Source organism: Dreissena polymorpha, chromosome 10 (genome assembly GCF_020536995.1).
Source record: "Dreissena polymorpha isolate Duluth1 chromosome 10, UMN_Dpol_1.0, whole genome shotgun sequence".
Taxonomy (NCBI): domain Eukaryota; kingdom Metazoa; phylum Mollusca; class Bivalvia; order Myida; family Dreissenidae; genus Dreissena; species Dreissena polymorpha.
Window position 1 is genome coordinate 2,899,198 of NC_068364.1, and position 26,501 is coordinate 2,925,698.

Below are 26,501 nucleotides of genomic sequence, written 5' to 3' on the forward strand. Positions count from 1 at the left end.
CTTTGTTTATCTGTTTTGACACTTTGATTAATCTATTTTGACACTTTGATAAAGCCTAGTCAGTGGTGTGAATGCTTGATTGTAATACCCATTAATGGCACGCTCCCAACCATATTATATTTCCTTTCTTTAATTAAGGTTTTCTTATCAATTAAACCATTGTATTTTATTAAATTAATTATCCCATCTTACATGAATTAATAAGTAATTCAAGAATTCAATCAAACTAATTAATCGACTTCAATATTTGACAAAGTACTAATAATAAAATAGTAACCTAATACTATTATTTAAAACAAATGCACATATATTATTCAAAATACTTAATTTATTTCAATTTTATATGTTGTAACACAGTTTATAGAAAAATATATGGTTGAATTGCATTTGACAAAAATCACAATGTCATCTTTCATTTACATACTACATTTATTATTTTCATGTCAAAATTGTGCTGCAAAGTCAAAATTATAGCCCCAAAATATCTGCTCACAACTTATTTTCAAATATGACAAAAGCAAATGACAATAAAATCTCATTAAAAAAATATGGGGGTGAATTGTCATGGGGGTGAATTGTCTTTGGGGGTGAATTGTCCAAGGAAATCAAATTCTGGGGGTGAATTGTCAAGGTGGTGAATTGTCTTGGGGGTGAATTGTCTGACACCCTTACTATAGCCTATCCTCTCCCCTGATTCAAGATCAGTGTTGTGATTGGCCACATGATTTGGGCGACCGTGGACCAACAGGCCTCTGTCAACTTGCCATTTCCGTCGCATATGGCGAATAAACAGGAATTGTTTTAAAACATTAAACAGTAAGTATCATTTAAACTCGGACTGTCATACATCGTGAACAGAAAATAAACAAGAAATAATTTAGTTTATCATTACCTACAAGCTATCTCATGTACAACGTGACAAGTGGATTATTGTGGATTTGTGGATTTTAAGGTAAGTTTTTATGCATTTAAACTAGCTAAAGAAACTTCAGCGTACATTTTATATAGTATTGACAGACCTGTACGCTGAGGCTAACCCCGTATCGAAAGTCAACCAGACGTCCAGAGTCAGAACATATTTATGTCACGCTATAAATCAAAGAAAGCTCATTTTCTTGGATACATTTCTACATTTATTGGTGAATGAATATAAAATACTGCATCGGGGATTATTTTAAGGTTCAAATGTTTCAAATGCATCTTACAATATACGAAAATAACTCATCAGTCTGAAATTCACGATTTTGACGCCATGGTCGCTTTGTCACGTGACGAGTTTTCATTTGGATACTTTCGTATCGACCTTGACATTATTTGCTGAAATTGTAAACATTACTTTCGTTTTATGAAATCTATTATTTGTGATAAACAACTTACGTCTGGTGGATTATAAGACTGATTTCAGTGTGAATCAGGTAGTTTTAAATAGTATTTACTTTGAGTTTGTATTTACACTACAATTTGTTTACAAAACAAGCCAGAATAATATAAAATACCGGGAAATGTCATTCTGAATTTGAAAACACTTGAGCGCATGGTATGTTACTAAAAATAGAAATAACGTCATATGACCGTGAACTCTCGGGAGATTCGCATTTCAAGTAAGTCTGTCACATCGCTGTTTTTCTCGATATGTAAAAGCAGAATATATACATTTTAAATGTTTAAGATAGTATTTTGTGAAAGATTATATATCAGTTAAATGTGAAAATTGTCAATCTTTCCGATCAAGTGGTTGATTTGGGACAATAATTGCATTTAAAAGCTGTTTTGGACCGGTCTTTATTAACTGTCAACTTTTCGGGAATATCTGGTTGACTTTCCTAATGGGGTCGGTCCATAACTATAAAGTCGCGCCAGTCAAAAATTATTAAAAGCGACATTTAAAGTTATGGTAGCCAGAACTACATTTAAACATGCAAGTTATTGTTTACAATTACCTGTTAAGATGGCGATTGTAGAAATTAGAAATGTAGAAATTTACGTGATATTTTTTTAACGTTAAGTAAATCTTTCAGGTACTATTTCACGTATGTTTATTGTTTGTACTTTTTGCGTGTTTCCTCGTCAACACTGTTGAAATCATACCTCATTCATCAACGCTTTTTAAACCTCTGACCAAGATCCTTTTTGTTTACTTTTTAACGATATTCCTACAAAAAATATTTCCAAGAGGGCGTTTCCTAAGAATTATTTAAATTGCAGAGAAGCAGGATAGTCTCAAGTGTGAGCGGGGCTAAAATTGTGTTATCGGTCAGGGACATGATAATTTTGGAAATGGGCGGAGTTAATAAGTGTTATCGGTCAGGGGTGTAATAACACTTACAAATATTGGGTGAGCGTCTCCAATGTAATTGTCCACTAGTGGCGTAATAAAATGTTCATATCAGGTCAGTAGGCTTTTGTATCAGTCAATGCTGGGAGGTACGTGATATTACACATGACCAACTATAAAGTCATCGTTTTTGCTAAAAACGGACCAGATTCAACAAAACAAACACAATTTAATACCAAGATGTATTTTAAATTAGTCACAAAAAGAAACAAAAACAGCAAAAAAACGTATTTTTTAAAGATTAAGTGCAGATGCTCATGACGTCATAATTAGAACGTCAAACGACATACAACATAATCCTTCCCGCTTACAATTCAGAGTCCCAGTGATAAAATTGTATTATATCTTTAAAAATGGGGGCACGGAGGTTTGATAAACGGAAAGCCTTGCCGTTATTTTATTTTAAACCTCATCTGACATATAAAAAAACGATTGGGCAGTAACCACTTATTCTCTATTTATCTTATCACCAATTGTGTAGCCTATGTATTTTTCAGAGATGAAATATAAAGAGCTTATATTAGCAGTTTTCTCATTATTGTTATTTTTAAGTTAAAACGAGTAAAAGAATCTATGCGTTCACTCAGATCATGGACATTTTATTACATGAAATGCAACTTTGTACTGTAGAACAAAATGAGTGTAAGCTCTATTATGATAACTATCATAATTATATTAGAAATGCATGTTCTAGTTCAAATTTATGTACATATGATACTAGAATTATTTATAATGTATAACAGGAAGATAAGTATCATTTTTGCAATATCGGCTTTGTTAACACGGATGGCTATTTCTTACGTCTATGTAGGCCTATAAATAACATAAAAACAGTATAAAAACGTCAATATATTACACAAACATTATAATGACATAGTGTATGGTAAACACATTAGTACACCTGGACCAACTTTGATGTCAACTTAATCGCGAAAGAACACATTTAACAACTGTACATGCATTTTCAAATAAAGAGTCATTATGAGTACACGTTTGAAAGTAAGACAAATAAATCAAACAAATAATGGTATCATCTCCTGGTCACCATGAATGTACAAAGTCTTTCATTTAAAGGTGCTCTGTTCCAGCTACCTGTTTCAACCGAGGGACGGACGGACAGACGGACATGACAAACCTATAGTCTCCTTGGTGAAACACCGGTAGTGGACAATAAAACGCTGAATGCAACAATCTCGTGCACAGCTACATACAAGGACATATGCGACAAACTTAAACGAAAATATCTTTCCGATTATGTTCTTGATTTGTTATTTGTAGATTTTTTTATTTACCATGGTAAAGAGTCAATACAGATAGAGACACAAGTTAAAATATATATAATATATTAAATAATGTGAATGAAAAAATGTACAATTTTTTATTTAAACTGGTATTATGTATGTTCGAAATCAAACCAACTTAAACGGGTTGGACTCGATCCTGCGAAATATGTACTTAAGTTTATAGATTAAAATGATGAAATCCGTTAAGCATGTTCCTCTGGCTATAACCTTGGGGTGTCTGAAACATAGGTCTTCGATGGGTCCATAGATGTTATAGCATATTAAAAAAATAATAACACCACATTATCTTATTCGTAGGTAAAAAACCAACGCTGACCATTTATCTACCAATGGTAGTTTCAATCAGACAATTATCGTAGATATGGTTTGAAATATTCAAAGGATTTTAAATAGGTCAGCTTGGTTTATACCGACAGAGTTTTGGATTTTTTCAAAATCTTGCCAATTTTCAGGAATAAGTATATGGCCCTCCGTGCCTGTCCTAGTGTGATGTCTAGTATGTGTTAGGGCCGTCCTATGTAGGGCCTTTCAGATACTACATAAGTATATTTTAAGACATTTGTTGAAATGTCTCGTTTAAAAGAAAATGTAAGCACTGTTTCACATTCCACAAAGTATAAATAAATCCATTCTGTCAATATTGACAAGTTAAAAAAAGCGACAAATACATTTGCATGAAAAAAGCTCAGTTCGCTAGCCGGACCTCGCTCATATCGCATAATATCAACACATTTTCCATGATTTGTGTTTGTTAATAGAGACGTAGAGAAGTTAAAGAGATGTTTAGAGATGTCAGATTGTGTATGTGTGTAATATCGATGTTCTTATCTCGTAGCTCTAAGAACCATTGATTTGTTTTCAGTTAAAAATTCTTTGGCTGTGCTTTTCAGGCAGGAAGATTCTTTCTTATGTGGATCCATTTTAGCTACACTGCATTTTTATTTATTTGAGAATTCTATTTATGCATTGAATAAGTAGGTACATGATTAGATCGTTGGCGAGGTAAGGCTGGCACAAGATTGGTCCGTAAAATGGAATGTGCATGCTCTTAGACATTAACACATGTTGCATCATCTGGCTGCGGTCTGAGTTGGCAATTTGCTTGTAAAGGCGTTTGTCTTCCTGCGCCGCTACCGTGTTCCATGCGCTAGACGACATTATATAATTTGTTTGCAGTGAAATTTAAAATGTCCAGTAATAAACAGTATCACATCATACGCACTGCACAAGAGCTCAAACTTGCTTTCTCTGATATATCTGTCTAAAGACAATTGCATAGTTCGCTTATTATTATCAAAATAACGTAATTTGTATCTGAGACTTACTAAATTATCCATATAATCCAGACCTATTTCAGTTTTGTTTTCAGAACACAAATGAAAATGACAGGCAACAGCAGGAAGATTTTGGCTTTCGGTGCTGGAGCCATATTGACAATTATCTTTGTAAAAAGAGTAAAGAAATGGTACATTGAATACCAGGTATGTGTTGCATTTATTTTAAAGTAATAAAATATCAGAATATCACAACAATTATTGAATTATTTAATACAATACCATTTTTTTTACTTTTTACATTCATAATATGCAGATAACTCTTCATATTAGCAATCACAAAATCAAGTATCAATCCATCAACAAACAAATAGTGGCAAGTTTCCATTTGTGTAATATTGCTTTGCATTTTAAAAAACATGACTTGCTTGCCTCACAAAAGGTGAAATATTATTCCAGAAATTGTAATGTGGTTTTGTGGTTTTTTATTGTAATAGTTCTATACTAAAGTACAATATTCATTATTGCAGGTTGGCAAAAAGATTCAGAGGAAGATACAGCATTGCGAGGCAGCTAGAGCCGAAGTGGAGGAGGTCTTACGGGAATGTGGGGTACTGAAATTACTCCATTTAGATGTGTCCAGTGCTTTACTCAATTACTGTTTATTTTCCATCGCTAGGGGCTGTGTATTGGTCAATGTTGTTGAAACATGTACCATGAATGTGGCGTTCTACTAAATGGTTCAGCTGCGATGAAAAAAGATGATCGCTCGATGAAAAACAGCACACAATTTCTTATAATATTAAAATATGTAGGTAAACATACATCCAGATAAGAGGGAATGAACCTGTATACATGTATATTTCCTTAAACCGCGTTTCCAATGATAACAGTTTATGTTCATATCACCGAGAATAGTGTGTACATACATTCACTCCTATTCTTCTGTATGTTGTTCAGATGACACTTAACCAGGCAAAGACGATTGTGGCATTACCATTTATGGAGCTACAGAGACAACTGCAGAATGGTTCCCTGTATGCAGTACAAGTCCTGCATGCCTACCAGATCATGGTATGTGGTGGTAACAATGCTTTATCTTTGACTGTATATAGTACAGGTCTTACTTTCCTACCAGATCATGAGGAGTGGTTGTCGCCGGCCTAGTCAGCCCTTCTTTGGTTAGTGACAAGCAACAAACTTGGTGGTTTCGTTGATTGTATTGTGTGCAGACTGATGATAGTATTATGATCTTTTATGATCTGCAACAATGCACAAATCTTAATATAACATTATAAATATAATTACATGATCAAATGGTAAAGTAGATAAGCCGTTAAACAATACAAAGAATACAAACGATATGACATTCGTTAATTGTATCAAATCAATAATAATAATAATAATAATAATAATCATCATCATCATCATCATCATAATCGTAGACATAATAATCATCATAATAATTATAAAAGACTGTTTAACAATTTTAATAGAGTTTACCAGCAGATATATATATTCATTCCTACATATAACGTTCGCACGAAAAAGGCGTCCGATCGTCAGTGTAAAGCTGGCGTATTTGAAAGTGGCGGCAAGGATTCGGTATCCCGTGCATAAACCGGTGTTAGTATAATTTGTTAGAAAGGCTACACCTAACTATTTATCAATGACTAACTAACTACAATAACTGACTAATAACTAACTACATATAGGTGGCATTTTGACGATATAAAATTATTACTCTATGACATAATCCCCCCCTATTTGAAAAATGTCGTCTCGATATTTAAATGAGTTAAAGTGGATTAAACGATATTGTTGAATTGTATAGATAAACAATAATGACAAGACATACGCGTGAAGTATGCCGATTTCATCATCTTATTTACAACGTTTTAATATATAAAACATACATTTAAGCACAATGAATCGACAACATTGAATAATAAATACTGCGTTACATACATGTTCATTGTTCATGTAACACATATACATTTCAGAATAATATATGATAATTTACACATGTAAGTTGATAAAAAGAATGTTTTCAATGTGGAACACATCGATCACTGTTTTTTCACATTAAAATATCACTAAAATCAGTCACTTCCGATAACTCACTTAACAAGTTTAGTTCCTGTAAACTCATCACTAGTGAACCGTTTTGGTGTGCGGCGTATCCGCGTTGATCTTCGTAATATTGGTGTTGTGTCGGATCTACCGTCGTCATCAGCTAGGGAAATGTTCCGTCTCCTCTGTGGGATAACGTATTTCTGAGTGGTTCCGGTGGCACTTGCCTCTGTTTCCGGTACATATTCGTTCTGTACACCTAGAGGAAGCATGAAATTTCGATGTAATCGACGGATTTGCCTCGCTCTTGGGTTATCTTTTTTGACGTCATAGACTGGGATGTCAACATTGGGCTGACACACCACAATATAAGGTTCATTTTCCCATCGATCGGCAATCTTCTGTTTCCCACGCAACGTAACATTTCGTACTAAAACTATGTCGCCGGGGACTAGTTTTGCTGCGCGTACCTTCAAATCATACTTCCGTTTGTTTATTTCTGCCGTTTTAGACGCAATTTCTTTTGCCTTCTGATATGAAGTTGTAAGACGTTGACATAATTTACGTGTATATTCATTTGCATATCTGGCATTGATATCGTCGCAATGGAGACACAAAAGAGCGTCAATGGCGAGTCTTGGATGACGACCGAACATAAGGAAATATGGTGAATAGCCGGTACTGTCATGTATAGTGGCGTTGTACGCGTGTACCATTGGTCCACATAATCTTTCCAATTATTCTTTTTGTCTTCTTCCAACGTACCCAACATATTCAAGAGTGTTTGGTTAAACCTTTCAACCATACCGTTTCCCATAGCATGATATGGTGTGGTGCGTGACTGGTTTACTTCTCCTAAATGACACAGTTTCGATATTAAATTTGACATGAAGTTAGCTCCCCTATCGCTGTTGATGCGTTCCGGAAATCCATAATGCACTATGAATTTATCAAACAACACACGCGCCGTTTTCTTGGCTGTTTGATTGGTAGTAGGATATGCCAGTGCATATCTCGTTAAATGGTCCGTAATCACAAGAATGTGTTCAAATCCAACCTTTGAGCGATCTAGACTCAGATAGTCTAAACAGATTATTTCCATCTGAGCAGATGTTGTTATATTTACTAGGGATGCTGATTGAGGAATTGCTTTACGCCTTATACATCTATCACAAGTTGCGACCTTGTCACGGATAAAGGTTTCCATTCCAGGCCAATAAAACCTTTGTTTAAACAGGGATGTTGTTCGGTCTCTACCTTGGTGCCCTAGATCGTCATGAAGTGCGCGAAACACTTCATCTCTCAGCGCTTCTGGTAGTATGAGCTGCTTGTAAGACTGATTTCCGACCATGGAGTCTCGATATAATACCCCTTGATGTAGTTCCAGTTTATTCCAATCTCTTTTATATCTAGCAACAGCTGAAGTAGTGCCCGAGGCGCGCAAAGCTGTTGGCCTGGTGCCTTGCTGAATGCATTTAATAAGATCAGAGATGACGGGATCAGTATGTTGAGTTTGATGCCAATCTTTGGAACCTAATGCATATGATTGCATCACTTCCTCGGGTATTGTAGTGGAACAATAGTAGTCTACTTCTGCCAATGTTACAGGGTTAACAATACTGAAAAAAATTATCTTCTACGCTTGAAGTCACACCAGAAGATAAAGCAGTGAAGGTTTCATGGTCAACCGTAAGACGACTTAGTCCGTCGGCGTCGGCATTTTGACGTCCCGCTCTGTAGCGTGGTGTAAAATTGTAGTTCGCCAGGGCTGCCATCCACCTCTGCCATGTGGCGTCTAATTTAGCCGTCGTCGTTACATACGTGAGGGGATTGTAATCAGTTACAACCTCAAATGTAGCACCATATAAATAGTCGTGGAATTTCTCTTTAACCGACCATTTCAATGCGAGAAATTCCAGTTTGTGAGCTGGGTAACTCTTTTCGGCAGGTTTAAGGAAACGACTAGCATAGGCGACAACCCTGTCTTTTCCATCTTGATGTTGGTACAGCACAGCGCCTAAGCCTTGTGAAGAAGCGTCCGTGTGAAAAATAAACGGAAGTTCATAATTTGCATAGGCGAGTACAGGCGGATTAACTAGCTGTTGTTTTAAGTTCACAAAAGCTTTCTGTTGCTCCTCTCCCCATACGAATTTCGCTTCTTGGTAGATGTAGCTTTTTTGTTGCTTTTGCTATTATTATGACCAATCAGCAGGTCATTCAAAGGTCTAGCGATTTTTGAGAATCCCTTTTAAATCGCCGATAATAGCCTACAAATCCGAGGAACTTCCTAACCTCTTTTACGTTAGTAGGTGTAGGCCAATTTCGGACGGCTTCTGTCTCCTCCTGGTCTGCACTTACCCCATCTGCAGAAACAACATGACCGAGGTAAGTGGTTTTGGTTTTAAAGAATTCACATTTGGATGGCCTTATTTTCAAATTAAACGATGCTAACTTCGAAAACACTTGGTCCAGTCGTGAAATATGGGAACTTATATCATTGGAGAAAATAATCATGTCATCTAAGTATATCAAACAGGCTCGTAGATTCAAATCTCCCATGCATCGTTCCATTAGACGTTGAAAAGTTGCCGGGGCGTTGCATAATCCAAATGGAAGGCGGTTGCATTCATAAAAACCGAGACCACCGACCTGGAAAGCCGTCTTTTCTTTGTCCTCTTCCTCTAGTTCAACTTGCCAATAGCCAGCTTTCAGGTCTAGTTTTGAGAAATATTTAGATCCAGAAAGTAAGTGTAATGTATCCTCAATTCTGGGTAAAGCATAGCTATCTTTCTTGGTTCTCTCATTAAGCTTTCGAAAATCAATACAAAATCTGATTTCACCATTCTTCTTACGGGCTTTGACACTATTGGAGGACCATGGGCAATATGATTCGCGTATTGCACCCAGGTCAAGCATTTCTTTCAGATGTTCTCTAACCTCGTTATAAACAACTGGTGGTATTCGCCTATAGAGTTCTTTAAATGGTTCATTGTTTGTAAGTTTGATTGTATGTTTATTTTCTGACGTATGACCAAGATCAGGTGGGGACTTCGGGAATATTGCGTTGTGTTTTTCAAACAATTGGTACACCTTGTTTTTCTATTCTTCTGACAAATCAGTATCTTCCAAATCAGTTCCATATGTATCTTTCATATTGGTTTTATTGTACATGTAAGCGTGTTCATCTGACTTTGTCTCCAAGGAAACAGACGCGTTTGTGGCATGTTCGAAAATAGGAGCTTCTCTCAACACTGTAATTTCTTCAAGTTTACATAAATTCTGCTTTGCCCTAATTTTGATTGGTTTAGATGTTACGTTACAAATACGAACTGGTATTCTGGCTGTTCTTCCTCGCTTATCAACTTGTGCAACCCTTGGACAAATTATAGCACTGTTGCTGTGAATATCATCTACTGGTTCTGTTACTGCTGTCTTTACATCTCTTGGTTTTCGAAAGAAGCCGGTTACTGTTCTACTTTCTCCGGGATGGGGAGTAATTGGTCTGGAAGCTGTCACTAGTCCAACATCTGCGTTGATAGACACGAACCCTGCTTGCCAAACATTACTCAATGTTGTGTTCTCAGCAACTGGTTTTAAGTCTCGTAATATGTTCTGTCCCAATAACACATGAGCTGTACTGTGGTATTCAACCACCGGTACGACAAGCAATATAGTAGACATAGCCTCTGTGGTAAATGCTGTTTCTATATTCGCAACGATGTATCATTTATATGGTATTTCGCTGCCGTTTGCACTTTTCAACGATAAGTTGAATTCGTCCATAGAATGTATATCTGGTTTTGGAGACATCATGTTGTAAAACACTTCAGTGATAGTACTGACCTGTGATCCACTATCAATTAACGCAGTAGTTTCGTGTCCATTGATTCTAATTTGATCTAAATTAGCGTCTCCTATCATTTTCTGTAAAATATCTTCAGGTGTGTATGGTTTGGGGTTGGGTTTAATACTGGTTTTTCCGCTCTCATCTAACCCCTTGATCAGAGCTTCTTCGAGTTTAAAGGAGTCTGGTGTGAATCTTTCTGTTGTGTATCGGTCTAAATAGTACCTCTTCTCGGTTCATATGTACGATTTCCAAGGTTAAATCTATTATTGTGTTGGCGGTATCCACTTCGGCCTCTGAACGTTGAGTTGTGTTGGTATCCCCTGTATGACCGACCTCTATTGTCATATCTAGATGTATCTCTTCTTTCTGTATCCATAGGTCTATGTCTTTCTTCTGTCAATGCATTGAGTTTCGCCTCCATCATCTTTATCTGTTCTTTAAGGTCATTCAACAGTTTTGTTTGCTCATCTATCTGGTGTACATTTATTTGTTGGGAAGTTTCCTTTGTTCATCTTGTCTTATCTTCTTTCTCAGTTCTTCAAACGTTATGTTCGATTCATAATACATTCGTGTTGCATTCTTGAGTTCTGTGTTCCTTAGGTATTTCCAAAACCTTGTTCGTAGCATTTGTTCCCTTCTGTATGTTTGTATTTCCCTCCTATCTATAGCCTTCTGTACCAACTCTTCTAGGCGTATTCCCCATGCAGAAATGTCTTCTTTTTAACCAGGTTTTCCGAAGGAAAAAACTGGTTATTAGATTGGCGAATGCGGGCGGGCTGGCTGGCGGGCTGGCGGGCGGGCGGAACAAGCTTGTCCGGGCCATAAATATGTCGTTCATTGTCAGATTTTAAAATCATTTGGCACATTTGTTCACCATCATTGGACGGTGTGTCGCGCGAAATAATTACGTCGATATCTCCAAGGTCAAGGTCACACTTTGAGTTCAAAGGTCAAAAAAGGCCATAAATGAGCTTGTCCTGGCCATAACTATGTCATTCATTGTGAGATTTTAAAATCATTTGGCACATTTGTTCACCATCATGGGACGGTGTGTCGCACGAAAGAATCACGTCAATATCTCCAATGTCAAGGTCGCCACGACTAAAAATAGATTTTTTTTAAAAACAAACTTACAAAGGGGGGTAATTTTTTTTGTTCATTTCAAAAGTTCAGTTTGAGTTTTTTCCCTTTATCAGAATTTTTTTTCACAATGAAAACCTGGTTTTGTGACAATTTTGTCCCTTGTTCTTGTTTAGCTTTGTAATATTCTTCCATGATGCATTCTCCGCTTTTGATATCTCCGTAATTACTTTCCAATGACTCTAAATTTTCATTAGTTGTGGCTGTAGGCTTTAAGGTTGCTAATACATTCCGGGATTTTCCACCAATTGCATTTCTAATTGCTTGTCTCAATACTTCTGTATTCTATATGTTTGAGCTGAGCATGCCTTCTATCTCTATCTTCCATTCTGGAAAATTGCTTGGTTCTGTAAATTTTGGTATATTTGGTTTAATCATGAAAGTTTGTTTGATGTCTTTGGTCTTACTGTGCTGTGGTTTATTTCGTTCTTGACCATAATCAAGTCATTCTTCATCCAATGAGCTCAAAACGCTATGTTTTTCGAATAAACTCTGGTCTAGTTCATATTTCTCTTGTTTAAGTGCCCTCAATGTGTCTTTATCTTTCTTTCTTTGTTTTTCTTGCAGCATGTCTTTCTGTTTTGTTTCGTTTAACTGCTCCTTTATCTGAATCTTTCTGACTGCTTCCCCTTCATCGACTTTCATTAAGTCAATTTGCTTCTACAAATTTTCAATTTCCATTTTATAGTGAATGTGACTCTTGTTGCCTTTGTTTATTATCTGATGAGAATAGGTTCTTTCTTATTCTCCCTCCATTTTAATTCTGTTCTCAGAATTCGCATGATGTTCTTCTTCATGTTTAATTTCCTTTCCTCTCAACCAATCTAATTCTTTGTCTACCGTGTCATTGCTTACGGCTGAAGAATGGTCAAAATATTCAAAATGACCCAGTTCCTTAGACATTGGCACAATTTGGTCGACATGTCAGTATTCATCAATTGGAATAGGTGACCGATCTGCGTATGTCCTTTCGATATGTCTCTTTTCTTTGTGTTCTATTGGATCGATATCCGAATAGAAGTTAGTATGCCCAAATGCTCCTTTCAATTCATCGTTGTCATATTCTATATCAATCACGGTCTCCTTTAGTCTTTGACTTTCAAGGTCTGAAGTCCTGCTTTGTGTCCTCAAAAGCTCACCTCTTACTTCTGTTCTATGTTCTTTAACAAATCTATGTTGTTCACCCTTTTCTTGTCTTGCTTGTCTCCTTTTTTCTATCAGCTCATTTCTTTGTCGTTGTTATTCTTGAAGTTGTAACATTGCTATGTCTCTGTCCCTTTGTTTTATTTGTTCCAATCTATTCTCATTTCTTCTCTCTAGTATTTCTCTTTCTTTCTGAGCAATCTCTGCCTTAAGCTCTTCTCTCCGGTGCAACCTTTTTTCTCTTTCAGTCAAGCGTATATGATCCATCTTTGTGAGGAGCTCTTTGCTTTTATCAAGTATTATCCTATATGTATATTTTTATTTATATATATATTTATTTATTTTATTTAATCATATGTCAACATTTATTAACACTTTAAATTAAGTGAAACTTAATTCGATATAAATAATTCAATTTCAAAATTTAATTTAATTTAAAAGAATTTTTTAATTAAGATTTCAAGTTACAAGTTAATTTAAAATTCTAAAAAAATAAATCACTCTTAATCTAATTAACAATGATTAAATTCAATTTCGGCTGACGGTTTTTATTAATATTACATCATTAAATTCAATGATTTAATTAAATTAATTCAATTTATTGAATTTAGTTAATACAATTTAAATAAATTCAACTAAATTATGATTTTATTTAGTTTAATACAGTCTTATATAGTTTAATTTAATTCAATTTTTATTTCATTTAATTTTAGTTAATTTAATTTTTAACTCAATTCATTAATTCTATGCAATTAAATTCTTTTTTACGTTAAATAATCCAATTATGACCCAGTAATCAAATTCAACTGGTGTTAAATAAAAAAAATATTTTGGTCTATATGTGTAAGAATATGTAGATCTATATTTTTTTTTTCTTTCGTGGAAAAATGTTGCATTAACTTTCTCCTGTATTAAGTTTATTTATTTAAACTTCATATTGAGCTTTATTACTGTCCGCATTAAAAGTAATTATTTTCCCACATGCATGGGAATTCCGTGTTATCCCGCAATGGTGAATACATATTTAACACATTCAATCATTGATTTTGGTAGAAAATTCCGTTTCAATGATAATTAAACCGGTTTCACGTTGAAACTATCGGGAAACATTGTGACAGATCGCGGATTTTCGTTCAACCGTTATAGTACACTGTGTGTACTATACAATTTTGAACATTGCGCGATGAGCGTAAAGAGTTGTAAAATTTGAAAAGAAAATTTTACGATAGAGTGTATGCGCAGTGCTAATGAGTATGTGCGAAGGTTGTTAATCGGACGCTGTGTATCGCATACAGCAATTAGCGGTAAGCAAAACAGTGACAAGTACTAGTACAGTATAAAGAAGCGAAACTCCAGCTGCTGGAGCAGTATTGAATTTTCATTAAAAAGAATTAGTTGGTCCTTTAAGGCAAGTGACCGATTGCCCAAACAGTACAAAACAGCACAATACAGCACAATACAAACCAACATTAACACAAAATACACAAGAAAATTGCTATTGTAAACGAACAATTTATTCAAATTTCAATCATTTTAAAATGATTGAAATGTTCCAATATTTATATATATCTTCGAAATATATATATCTTCAAAATACCACTTTTCTTTTTTTCTATGCACCAACTTTTGTACAACTACCGAACCTGAACTATTCTAGATACGGATTAATAAATACAAATTGATTGTGTGATGAGCCGTTAGTTTTCATGCAGGGACACTTGATATCCTAATATTAGTGCGGTGGCCTTAAGAGTATTTGCTTTGTTCAATAAAAATTTGTACAAAAATATAAATCACAATATACTCGTATATATACAATGCTACTTATATAAACTTCAGATAAATACCTTATTATGTAATAAACATGCACACTTTTATATTAATAATGAGTCAATAAATTATGAAGCACATACAAGTGTCTTAAGCACTCAATTTGCAACTAATATCAATGACCGATCTTCTATCCAACGGCGAAATTACGGGATCCTCGGGACAAGTGCACTATAGCGTGGTAATCAAGTTAATGTGTATTTAGCTCATTTGATTTAAAGCATGCTATGTGATCACAGTAATGAAACACACACCCGGGTCTATTATGTGTGTCCATGGACAGTTCACTTATAATGGCCATGTAGAATACCTTTCCCTAGGAGACTGTATTCTTTTTGCGTGCGTAGAACTCATCGACGTCTGGGAAGTCAAAACACGTTGGGCGCCATTGTCGCCGGCCTAGTCAGCCCTTCTTGGGTTAGTGACAAGCAACAAACTTGGTGGTTTCGTTGACTGTATTGTGTGCAGACTGATGATAGTATTATGATCTATTATGATCTGCAACAATGCACAAATCTTAATATAACATTATAAATATAATTACATGTTCAAATGGTAAAATAGATAAGCCGTTAAACAATACAAAGAATACAAACGATATATCATTCGTTAATTGTATCATATCAATAATAATAATAATAATAATAATAATAATAATAATAATAATCATCATCATCATCATAATCATAGACATAATAATCATCATAATAATTATAAAAGACTGTTTAACAATTTTAATAGAGTTTACCTGCAGATATATATATTTATTCCTGCATATAACGTTCGCACGAAAAAGGCGTCCGATCGTCAGTGTAAAGCTGGCGTATTTGAAAGTGGCGGAAAGGATTAGGTATCCCATGCATAAACCGGTGTTAGTATAATTTGTTAGAAAGGCTACACCTAACTATTTATCAATTACTAACTAAACTACAATAACTGACTAATAACTAACTACATATAGGTGGCATTTTGACGATATAAAATTATTATCCTATGACATGGTGGTAACAATATTTTTGACTGTATATAGTACAGGTCATACTTTCCTACCAGATCATTGTCAGTGATGGTAACAATACTTTATTTTAGACTGTATATAGTACACGTCCTGTGTGGTACAGGTGCTCCATGCCTGCCAGATTATGGTCTGTGGTGGTAACAATACTTTATGTTTGACTGTATATAGTACAGGTCCCCCATGCCTGCCAGATCATGGTCTGCGGTGGTAACACTACTTTTTTTTCAATTTACTATTTTTGAATGTATATAGTACACGTCCTGCGTGCCTACAAGATTCTGGTCTATGGTGGTGACAATGCTTTATTTTTGACTGTATGTAGTAAAAGTCCTACTTTCCTACCAGAGAATGGTCTGTGGTGGTAACAATACATTATTTTTGACTGTATGAAGTACAAGTCCTACTTTCTTACCAGGTCATGGTCTGTGGTGGTAACAATACTTTATTTTTGACTGTATATAGAAAAAGTCATGCATGCTTACCAGATCATGGTCTGTGGTGGTAACAATACTTTTTTTTGACTGAATATAGAAAAAGTCATGCATGCCTACCAGATCATGGTCTGTGGTGGTTATAATGCTTAAGTTTTTGCATAATGTAGTACAATTCCTGCATACCTACCAGATCATGGTCTGTGATGGTAACAATGCTTTATTTTTGACTGTATATAGAAAAAGTCATGCATGCTTACCAGATCATGGTCTGTGGTGGTAACAATACTTTATTTTTGACTGAATATAGAAAAAGTCATGCATGCGTACCAGATCATGGTCTTGGGTAGTTAAAATGCTTAAGTTTTTACTTAATGTAGTACAATTCCTGCATACCTACCAGATCATGGTCTGTGGTGGTAACAATGATTTATTTTTGACTATATGTAGTACAATTCCTGCATGCCTACCAGATCATGGTCTGTTGTGGTAACAGTGATTTATTTTTGAATGTATATAGTTCAAGTCCTGTATGCCTACCAGATCATGGTTAGTGGTGGTAACAATGCTTTATTTTTGAGTGTATATAGTACAAGTCCTGCATGCCTACCAGATCATGGTCTGTGGTAGTTATAATGCTTTAGTTTTTACTTAATGTAGTACAATTCCTGCATGACTGCCGTGTCCATTAGAGAGAGATCTTTTTCACGGAGTTGACAATTTACAGTTTTAAAATTTATTATCATGATTAGTTTTTATGTTTATTGTTATTTTTCTTATTATAGAATAATATAGAATAATAATAATAATAATAATAATAATAATAATAATAATAATTATTATTATTATTATTATTATTATTATTATTAATTATAATAATTATATTGTTATTATTATATTTTTAGAATTCCTCTTTTTGTATTATATAACTTCGCCAAAAACACTTCGGATAAAGACAAATAGCGGATTATAATGTCATTTCTGAATACTATTTAATAGCTGATATGTATAAATACTATATTGTGAACTCAGTTTTTTTGTTGTTGTAGGCATTGGAAGCAACGGACAGACTCAATTGTGTTACAGAGTGTTTGCCAGACGCAGAAGTAAGTAATATTAGATATATCACCACTGTAATGTCTAAATCTACTTACATGGCTGCCCGCTTGCGCAGTTGTTGATGCACGCGCTTCTCACCTGGGTTCAGTTTTCACTTTCGGTGCAAATGTTGGTGGTCACCATAATGAAGGGGTGAAGTTTTCTCCGGTTATCCGGTTTCCCCCCACAGCACAAGGAAGTGCCAAATTTGATCGTCTTTCAAATAAATAGCTCGAGACTGCAGCTATAATTTAAAACTTGCACCAACTTGTGTGAGTCTAGTAAGTTTATTATGTAGGCGTTCTGGGACAATATTCGAGTCCTACCATAATGGAGCCTCTGGCGCGAAAGAACATGATAAACTCCTAAATAAACATACCCACAATCATTTTATATGGTCAAAAAGCCGTCTTCTTTAAAACCGGGTGCTTAATGTTGTTGTTAGTGACTTTAGTCAAATAGTCAGAGATGACCGAAACAATTATCCCTTGCTTAAAGAAAGGTATTTTTACCCAAGGCTGATATTCTTTTGATCAAAATATACAGATGGAGTAACTCTAAAATAGAAGAACTACTCATTATAATGGAAGGGAATTTCAGTTGATATTAGGTTAATGTAAATGAATATTTTGTGTATAAAATACTAATGTATGCGTATAAATGACATTTCTATTTAAAATTCCAAATCTATATAATGCATTTGACTTCAATGCTTACATTTCGTTACTTCATTATAATAGATTTAATTCAGTATAATTAAATATATATGAGACAATGACAATTCAAATGAACTTTTTACATTGTAGCAATTTTATGTGTTGAATTTCAGTCGGCAAGTTACTTATAAATGAAACAAAGTTTATAAAGTAATGTTCAAACCTATCATTTAATTTCGGTTTTTCCTTTCAAGTTTAGTTTTAAGCAAGACCAATTATACATTAAATAATACAACAGTAATTATTAAAATTGCGTATGTCATTAAGCATTTGCTACTAAGCATTTAGTCTGACGTCAGCGACTCCATTGTTGAATGCCTAAGTGCAATTTACAACATGTTTTTTTACATATTAAAACATATTTGTAATTTATCACACGATACTTAGTAGGGCATTTAAACAAATGTTTTAAATATATATTTATTTTAAAAGACTATAAACCTTATAATATGAACTAATTCCTGAACATTGATCAAAATAAATAATCAAGTGTATGGTGGTATGAACTGCCTTAAGATAAGCAACTACTGAGAAGTTAAGTTCGAAAAAGATTTACTACTTGTTACGAATTTAATACTGTTGTTAATTATGTATTATTATAAATGTTTTACTAGTCTATTGCATAATAGTGCCAACTAGTGATATACGTTACATTTATCATGACTGGTCTATCTCCCAATACCTGAAAAACGTGTTTTTGTTGTTGCTGTTCTTGTTGAATACCTTCTTATGTAAATCATTATACATTATAAGTCAAGTTAACTTATATGTGCGTCGGGTCTTTCGGTGTTTCTCACTTATGCGAATTTCATCTTGATTATAAATTTAGAATGCAAAATATACACTTTTATATTCGTTATAACTCCTTGAGTTTTAAGTGAAGGTTAAATCTTGGTGTCAGTGTTGGGTACTTTTATTTTAGTGTGTCGTTAAGCATATATACTTTACACAGAAAAGCACCGTAAACGCTCTCAACATACGGGTCGGCTAGCTCATTTGGAAGATCGCTGGACTACAAATGCGAGGCTCGAGAGATTAGATTCCTTAACCGTCCACATAACTTTTGTGGGGATTTGTCTTGAAATAATTCTTGCGGCCATTTAGCCCTTACCTTTGATTCAAAAGGGGCAGTTGTCAGTTAATAGCGTAAGCCTGAGAACTTAATAGTGGTAAACCTCTGAAACTAGGAAAATTGTCAGTAGGTCAACACCGACCGCCGTGATATGAGTTAAATACTTAGAATCCGCCTAAAATAGCCTGACCCCCCCCCCCCCCACTCTAAAACACCACTGCTACTAGGGCTTGGCTATTTGTGATTTATTTATTAGTAAGATTTAGAGGGAGATGTGTAAATCATATCGTGTATGTGTCAAAATGAGTAAAGCCAAAGACAGAAGTTAAGCACGAAACATTAACAAAAGGCAATTACCATGTTATTATGGTATCAATATTTAAGGCTCTTGTACACTTAACTTCCTTTCAATAAAATCTATATGCCCTATGAAGTTTCATATTTATACCTATGATAGATTTCGATTTATGTCCTACACAAGCAACCCGAAGTTCAGAGGGAAAACATAATTCCAGTATAAACCCCCTCTTAAATTTGTCTTGTACTGGCAAAAGATATTAAAACGATTTTTATGTAGTCAACAATTACTTTTTTCTCGAACCTAATATGGTTATTATGCGGGATTTGTTCACAGATATTCGTAATTATTGAAAAAATGACATTAAATGAATGTACTAGCAAAACTGTTTGGAATAGTTTTGAATACTCATATTTACAAGTGAAAAAGATAAAGTATTAAAAAAAAATGAAAGCCTTGGGGTTCAAACCCGAGACGTCTAATTAACAAAGCGAGCGCGCTACCATTTTACCATGGTTTTGAATTATATGGTAGTTGAAACGCTATGTCGGTAATACATGTTTTTTAAACTATCGATGAAAAGTGTTACAAACTTCATATTATTTTTCCTACACGCGTAAAATGGGATTCCAACTGACACCTTCCCAAATCTTGAATTTATATAGAAGTTGTATAATACTTTCATTTATACATATCAAAATGAGTATACGTATGTAAAATAACACTCTCGGCTTAGAAAAATGTTTAAAAGACATGTATGTTAATTCATTAGCATCAATCGAAATAGTATGAAGTTTTAAATTAATACCTCTTTTAGATTTCGAGATATGCTCCTGACAAATTAAAGAATTATTCATTTATACACATGACATAGCCATTTATATGAACCTTAATTCTAATATTTACTTAATAAAATTTCTTTCCAAAATTTATAGAATGTCGATATTCTTTTAAGACACATTGTTGCCGGTAAATGAAATACTGTAACATATGTGGATAGATCTGATTGAGGATGTGTGCAGTGTACAAGAACCATAACTTGATCGCCTTATTTTAGAGTTATTGCCTTTTGTTAATATTCGTACTCTAATTTGTCAGGCGCATATCTCGAAATCTAAAAGAGTTATCAATTTATAACTTCATACGTAGGTTAATCTCATTGAGAAGGTTTTCGGTGCATAAGTACAATAACTATTGCTCCTCTAGTTTTAGAGTTATTGCTTTTTGTTACTCTTTGCACTAAATGTTGTCTGGAACATATCTTAAAAAGTAAAAGAGGTATCAACTTTAAACTTTATAGGTAGGGAAATATCATTTAGGGTGTGTGCAATGCACAAGAACCATAACAACTGTTATGAGAGGTATCAACTTTAAACTTCATATGAAGGTAGATCTCATTTAGGGTGTGTGCAGTGCATAAGAAATATAATTGTTACCTCCATATTTTTAGAGTAATTGCCCTTTATTTATTTTTTAATTAAGATTTAGTTCGGATCTTAGAAATATGATTCTATCACTTAAAAGCAAGGTAGATCTAATTGATAGATTTTGCAGTGCAAAAAAAACAACATTACTATTGCTTCCGTATTTTTAGCATTATTTCCCTTTGTCAATTTATTTCTTTTAAATTTTGAGGCATATCTTGCAACAATACGAGGTATCAATTTGACATTTCTTATTTAGATAGATCTCAATAATGTGAAGAGAAATGTACAAGAGGCATAACTCATGCATTCATAATTGTACAGTTATTACCCTTGTGAATTATCATGCAGCAATTTTGTCCAGGGTATATGTCGACTGTAATATGAGGTATCAAGCCGAAGCTTTATATGTATGATCTTGCATTGTTGGGAAACCAGTTCTTTAAACTTAACTGCTTATGCCTTCTGACAAAGCGGTATGCGGGGTCTTCCAGGCACGACAGCGACAGTTCTAGTGTATTATAGAAAGACTATTGTATGTCTTAACGGATATGTTGTGCAAGAATTATTGCTTCCGCTTCTCTTTTGTTGGAAGAAATTACGGGTAATTAAATGAATCGAATTTTCATTTATATGAACTCGATTTTGTTTGTTATTTGTACACATATGTTTATGATTATAGTCGATATTGTTATAATATATATTATGCAAATTACATCAAAGTCTGTTTAATTCAGGCTATTGCACAATCTCTGGACAGGTTGGATAAGAAAGGAGGACCACTTCATGGAATACCAGTTAGTCTTAAAGGTAATGTGCAATCATTCGTCCCCTTACATCATATTGAGTTTTATTTGACTTTTACAATTGGCATCTATTAAAAAATATATGCTTCGTCATTGAATTATTTGGTACATGCAACGTGCATATAACGTCGTTGATAAAATGTAAACACTATTTGTTGTAGTTAGTTTGCAACATTTTTCGTATATGGATATTCCAACATTGTTGGTAGCTATAATGACTAAGTGTCAATATTTATGTGCAACGTATTTTAGTAACTGAACATTTACAGATAGATAATCATTTTAAAATAAAATTGGTACTATTAAATAATGTCATTTGCACATTGCACACTCTTTTCAGAATTGTTTTTTTATATGTTATATTTATATTTATACCCGCACTTGGTTCTTTATTACGTATAATACATTTAGTATGTCAGGGGACCGCTACAGTGGAAGTATTCTGTAGTAAGTATCTACATACCATTTTGTTGTATTCGTTGCGACCCAGAAAGCTTCGAGCTCGCTGGCAACGACTCCTCATGCGGGCTGGGACATTGGCTCGAAAACTACAAGTCACAGGACGCGGTTATAATACAGGTAAAAACTACAGGTGTGCTAAGTTTGAATATTCACCGATTGGTTCGATCTATACTACTCACCGTTTCGTCGGCGTTAGGCTCTGGTTAAGTTTTGCGTACAACGTCCGCACATCTCTGTAACTTCTATAAGTATCGTATTTAACTTAACTTAAGGTCGTGTACAGTCACTGAACAAGGCCATTAATTCTGACTGTAAATTTAGTCGAACTATGCCCGTTTAGAACAAAATCACATTTACCCCACAATTGCAAAATACCACGAAATGGTCAAATTTACATTTAATTGAAATATATTTTCTAGTAGAGTAGACCTTCGCACACGTGCCATTATAAACATAAAATATCAGTAATGATTGAATTTTATCAATTGTAAAACGATTAAAATACTTAACAGCATATGTTGTCGTGTGTGATATTGGATAATATCGAAAATTATCATTTCAAAAAAGGTTAGGAGTTGTAAAAGTTTGTCGTCTTTTAAATCGGAAAGGTATATTGTTGTGGTCAATTAGACGTTCTTTTAGTTTGTGTGTTTTCATTTTTATTACAAACATTATGTTAAGTCAAGTCTTCAGCAATTGGTGTCCGTGAACTCAGGTGAGCGCTTAATCATGGCCCTCTTGTTTTTTTTCAATCATTTTATCGGTCAGATATAATATTCAAACTTTCTTTGTCAAGCTTTGCCGGTTTCACAGGTTTACTAGTTTAAAGCACGTATGAAGAAAACTGGGTAATCCAGTAGTTTAGCGTCGTTATTTTTTTCTTTTTAAACAGCTTAAAATATGGTAATTACTAGGGTTAGGGTTAGGGTTAGGGTTATTGTTAATTGTTACCCAACCTACCATAACCTACCATAACCCTAAACCTAACCCTAACCCTTACTCTAACCTAGGGTTTTTGTTCATTGTTACCCTAACCCTAACAATAAACCTAGGTTACTAAATACGGGATTCTTTAAAATAAAATAACGACGCTATACTACTGGATTACCGAAAACTGATAACTGCCCTCCTTGAAATACATGTAGGGGGTAATGCCCGTAAAATAATTTTATGACAATGTTGCACAACAGTCTTTACTAAATGAGTTAGCAGGACGCATATTGTGTCCGTAAGAAGACCAGAGTAAACATTGACCTTGATGATCGTTTCAGGTCTTGAAGGACCTAGGGGCGGTTCCTTTTGTGAGAACAAATCTTCCAGAGACCCTGATGCTGTACGTATCATATGTTATCAGTTAATGTTCCGCGCTTATTGAAAACTGTCAGAGATTTCTTTTTTCACATAATTAGTTTCAAGTGAGTGTGGGAAAGTTTTCATTTATGTAGTTATAATTATGTACAATTTATGTAATTATATTTGATTAGAGTATTATTTTACGATGAAATAATTTAAAACAAAATAGATGTAGTTAAAGAACTCGTAAGATCACGATTTGTCCTATCAAATCTAGCTGGTTTTATGTATTTAATAAAGACATTAATTCGATTGTACTACAGTTTTAATACTTTACTTAATATTTCACCCAGAGTCGTATTTAATGTGTGCTTTAAACCAATAATCAGATGATTTGCGTGGTGAAAAATGAATTTGATTTTTTTAGCCGGATTTTTTTCGAAAAAATCTCGGCTTATAGATTGATGTTGTCGGGCGGGCGGGGGGGGGCGGGCGGGCGGGCGGGGTGGCGGCGTGCTCGAAAATGTTAAAGTTCTTATTTCATGGTATAACTTTGGTATGCTTGGACCTAGAGTCTTCAAACTTGACATGAAGGTTGGCCAGGATTAACAGATGACCACTGGTCATTTCAAGGTCATTCATTTGAAGGTCAAGGTCACTGTGACCTTCAATATAAAAAATGTTAAAGTTGTTATAACTTTGGTATGCTTGGACCTAGAGTCTTGAAACTTGACATGAAGGTTGGCCATAACTAGTTAGTAACCACTGGTCATTTCAAGGTCATTCATTTGAAGGTCAAGGTCACTGTGACCTTGAATGTAAAAATGTTAAAGTTCTTATTTCATGGTATAACTTTGGTATGCTTGGACCTAGAGTCTTCAAACTTGACATGAAGGTTGGCCAGGATTAACAGATGACCACTGGTCATTTCAAGGTCATTCATTTGAAGGTGAAGGTCACTGTGACCTTCAATATAAAAATGTTAAAGTTGTTATAACTTTGGTATGCTTGGACCTAGAGTCTTGAAACTTGACATGAAGGTTGGCCAGAACTAGTAAGTAACCACTGGACATTTCAAGGTCATTCATTTGAAGGTCAAGGTCACTGTGACCTTGAATGTAAAAATGTTAAAGTTGTTATAACTTTGGTATGCTTGGACCTAGAGTCTTGAAACTTGACATGAAGGTTGGCCAGAACTAGTAAGTAACCACTGGACATTTCAAGGTCATTCATTTGAAGGTCAAGGTCACTGTGACCTTGAATGTAAAAATGTTAAAGTTCTTATTTCATGTTATAACTTTGGTATGCTTGTACCTAGAGTCTTCAAACTTGAAATAAAGATTGGCCAGTACTAGAAGATGACCACTGGTCATTTCAATGTCATTCATTTGAAGGTCAAGGTCACTGATTTTGATAATGAAATTGATGGAAACTTCAAACAATATGTTACTAATTTGCTAATAAAAAAATTGAGATCAAACTTTCCTAATTGTCAATTCAAGTTCATATTTGTGACCTTAAATGTTATTGTTGTTCATGTATATGCATGCATTCAAAACATAACACAAGGTTTGCTCATGCCTTGAAAAGTACTTACATTTCATTTTGACCTTTGAACAATATTTCAGTAATTTAAGTATTGCATTGACAAAAACACGAAAGGTACTTTCCTGTCATTTAAATAAAAAATCCGGCTTCAATGCGGTCATCTCCGACCGCGGAACTCTTGTTACGTGTTTATTTTCTTTTTCATCCAGTGGTGAGACTAACAACCCTATATTTGGGAGGACCTTACATCCCGTTGACCCCAGAAGAACACCAGGTGGATCCTCAGGAGGCGAGGCGGCCCTTATAGGGGCTGGGGCCTCAGTTTTAGGTATGATTTGTAAAATGTACGAGAGTTATGTAGATAGTATAGTTAATATAATTGTGCACTTTTTTTAAGTTTGGAATTTTATTCTTTGTATTTTTCTCAACATTTCTTTGTATGATACGATATACGTGTTTATTATGCCCCCCTTTGAAGAAGAGGGGGTATATTGCTTTGCTCATGTCGGTCGGTTGGTCGGTCCGTCCGTCCGTCCACCAGGTGGTTGTCAGACGATAACTCAAGAACGCTTGGGCCTAGGATCATGAAACTTCATAGGTACATTGATCATGACTCGCAGATGACCCCTATTGATTTTGAGGTCACTAGGTCAAAGGTCAAGGTCACGGTGACCCGAAATAGTAAAATGGTTTCCAGATGATAACTCAAGAACGCATATGGATATGATCATGAAACTTAATGGGTAGATTGATCATGACTCGCAGATGATCCCTATTGATTTTGAGGTCACTAGGTCAAAGGTCAAGGTCACGGTGACCCGAAATAGTAAAATGGTTTCCGGATGATAACTCAAGAACGCATACGCCTAGGATCATGAAACTTCATAGGTAGATTGATTATGACTCGCAGATGACCCCTATTGATTTTGAGGTCACTAGGTCAAAGATCAAGGTCACGGTGACCCGAAATAGTAAAATGATTTTCGGATGATAATTCAAGAACGCATATGCTTAGGATCTTGAAACTTTATAGGTAGATTGATCATGACTCGCAGATGACCCCTATTGATTATTAGGTCACTAGGTCAAAGGTCAAGGTCACGGTGACCCGAAATAGTAAAATGATTTTCGGATGATAACTCAAGAACGCATATGCCTAGGATCATGAAACTTCATAGGTAGATTGATCATGACGCGCAGATGACCCCTATTGATTTTGAGGTCACAAGGTCAAAGGTCAAGGTCACGGTGACCCGAAATAGTAAAATGATTTTCGGATGATTACTCAAGAACGCTTTTGCCTAGGATCATGACACTTCATAGGTACATTGATCGTGACTTGCAGATGACCCCTATTGATTTTCAGGTCACTAGGTCAAAGGTCAAGGT

General features: G+C 34.8%; 1 protein-coding gene across 2 annotated transcripts in view; it reads left to right on the forward strand.

The window, feature by feature from the left end:
- Window positions 1-769: 769 nt before the first annotated feature.
- LOC127848829 (vitamin D3 hydroxylase-associated protein-like) overlaps window positions 770-26,501 on the forward strand; it is a 35,643-nt gene continuing 9,911 nt past the window's right edge. Inside the window, exons 1-9 of one of the 2 annotated variants that reach the window (XM_052381479.1) lie at window positions 770-952; window positions 4,997-5,120; window positions 5,444-5,524; window positions 5,874-5,987; window positions 17,445-17,501; window positions 21,741-21,813; window positions 22,300-22,388; window positions 23,543-23,604; window positions 25,322-25,440. In XM_052381479.1, the coding sequence (XP_052237439.1) occupies window positions 5,016-5,120; window positions 5,444-5,524; window positions 5,874-5,987; window positions 17,445-17,501; window positions 21,741-21,813; window positions 22,300-22,388; window positions 23,543-23,604; window positions 25,322-25,440 (700 nt within the window). In that variant the 5' untranslated portion in view covers window positions 770-952; window positions 4,997-5,015. The remainder of the gene's footprint in view (window positions 953-4,996; window positions 5,121-5,443; window positions 5,525-5,873; window positions 5,988-17,444; window positions 17,502-21,740; window positions 21,814-22,299; window positions 22,389-23,542; window positions 23,605-25,321; window positions 25,441-26,501) is intronic. The other variant, XM_052381481.1, reaches the window with a different exon arrangement.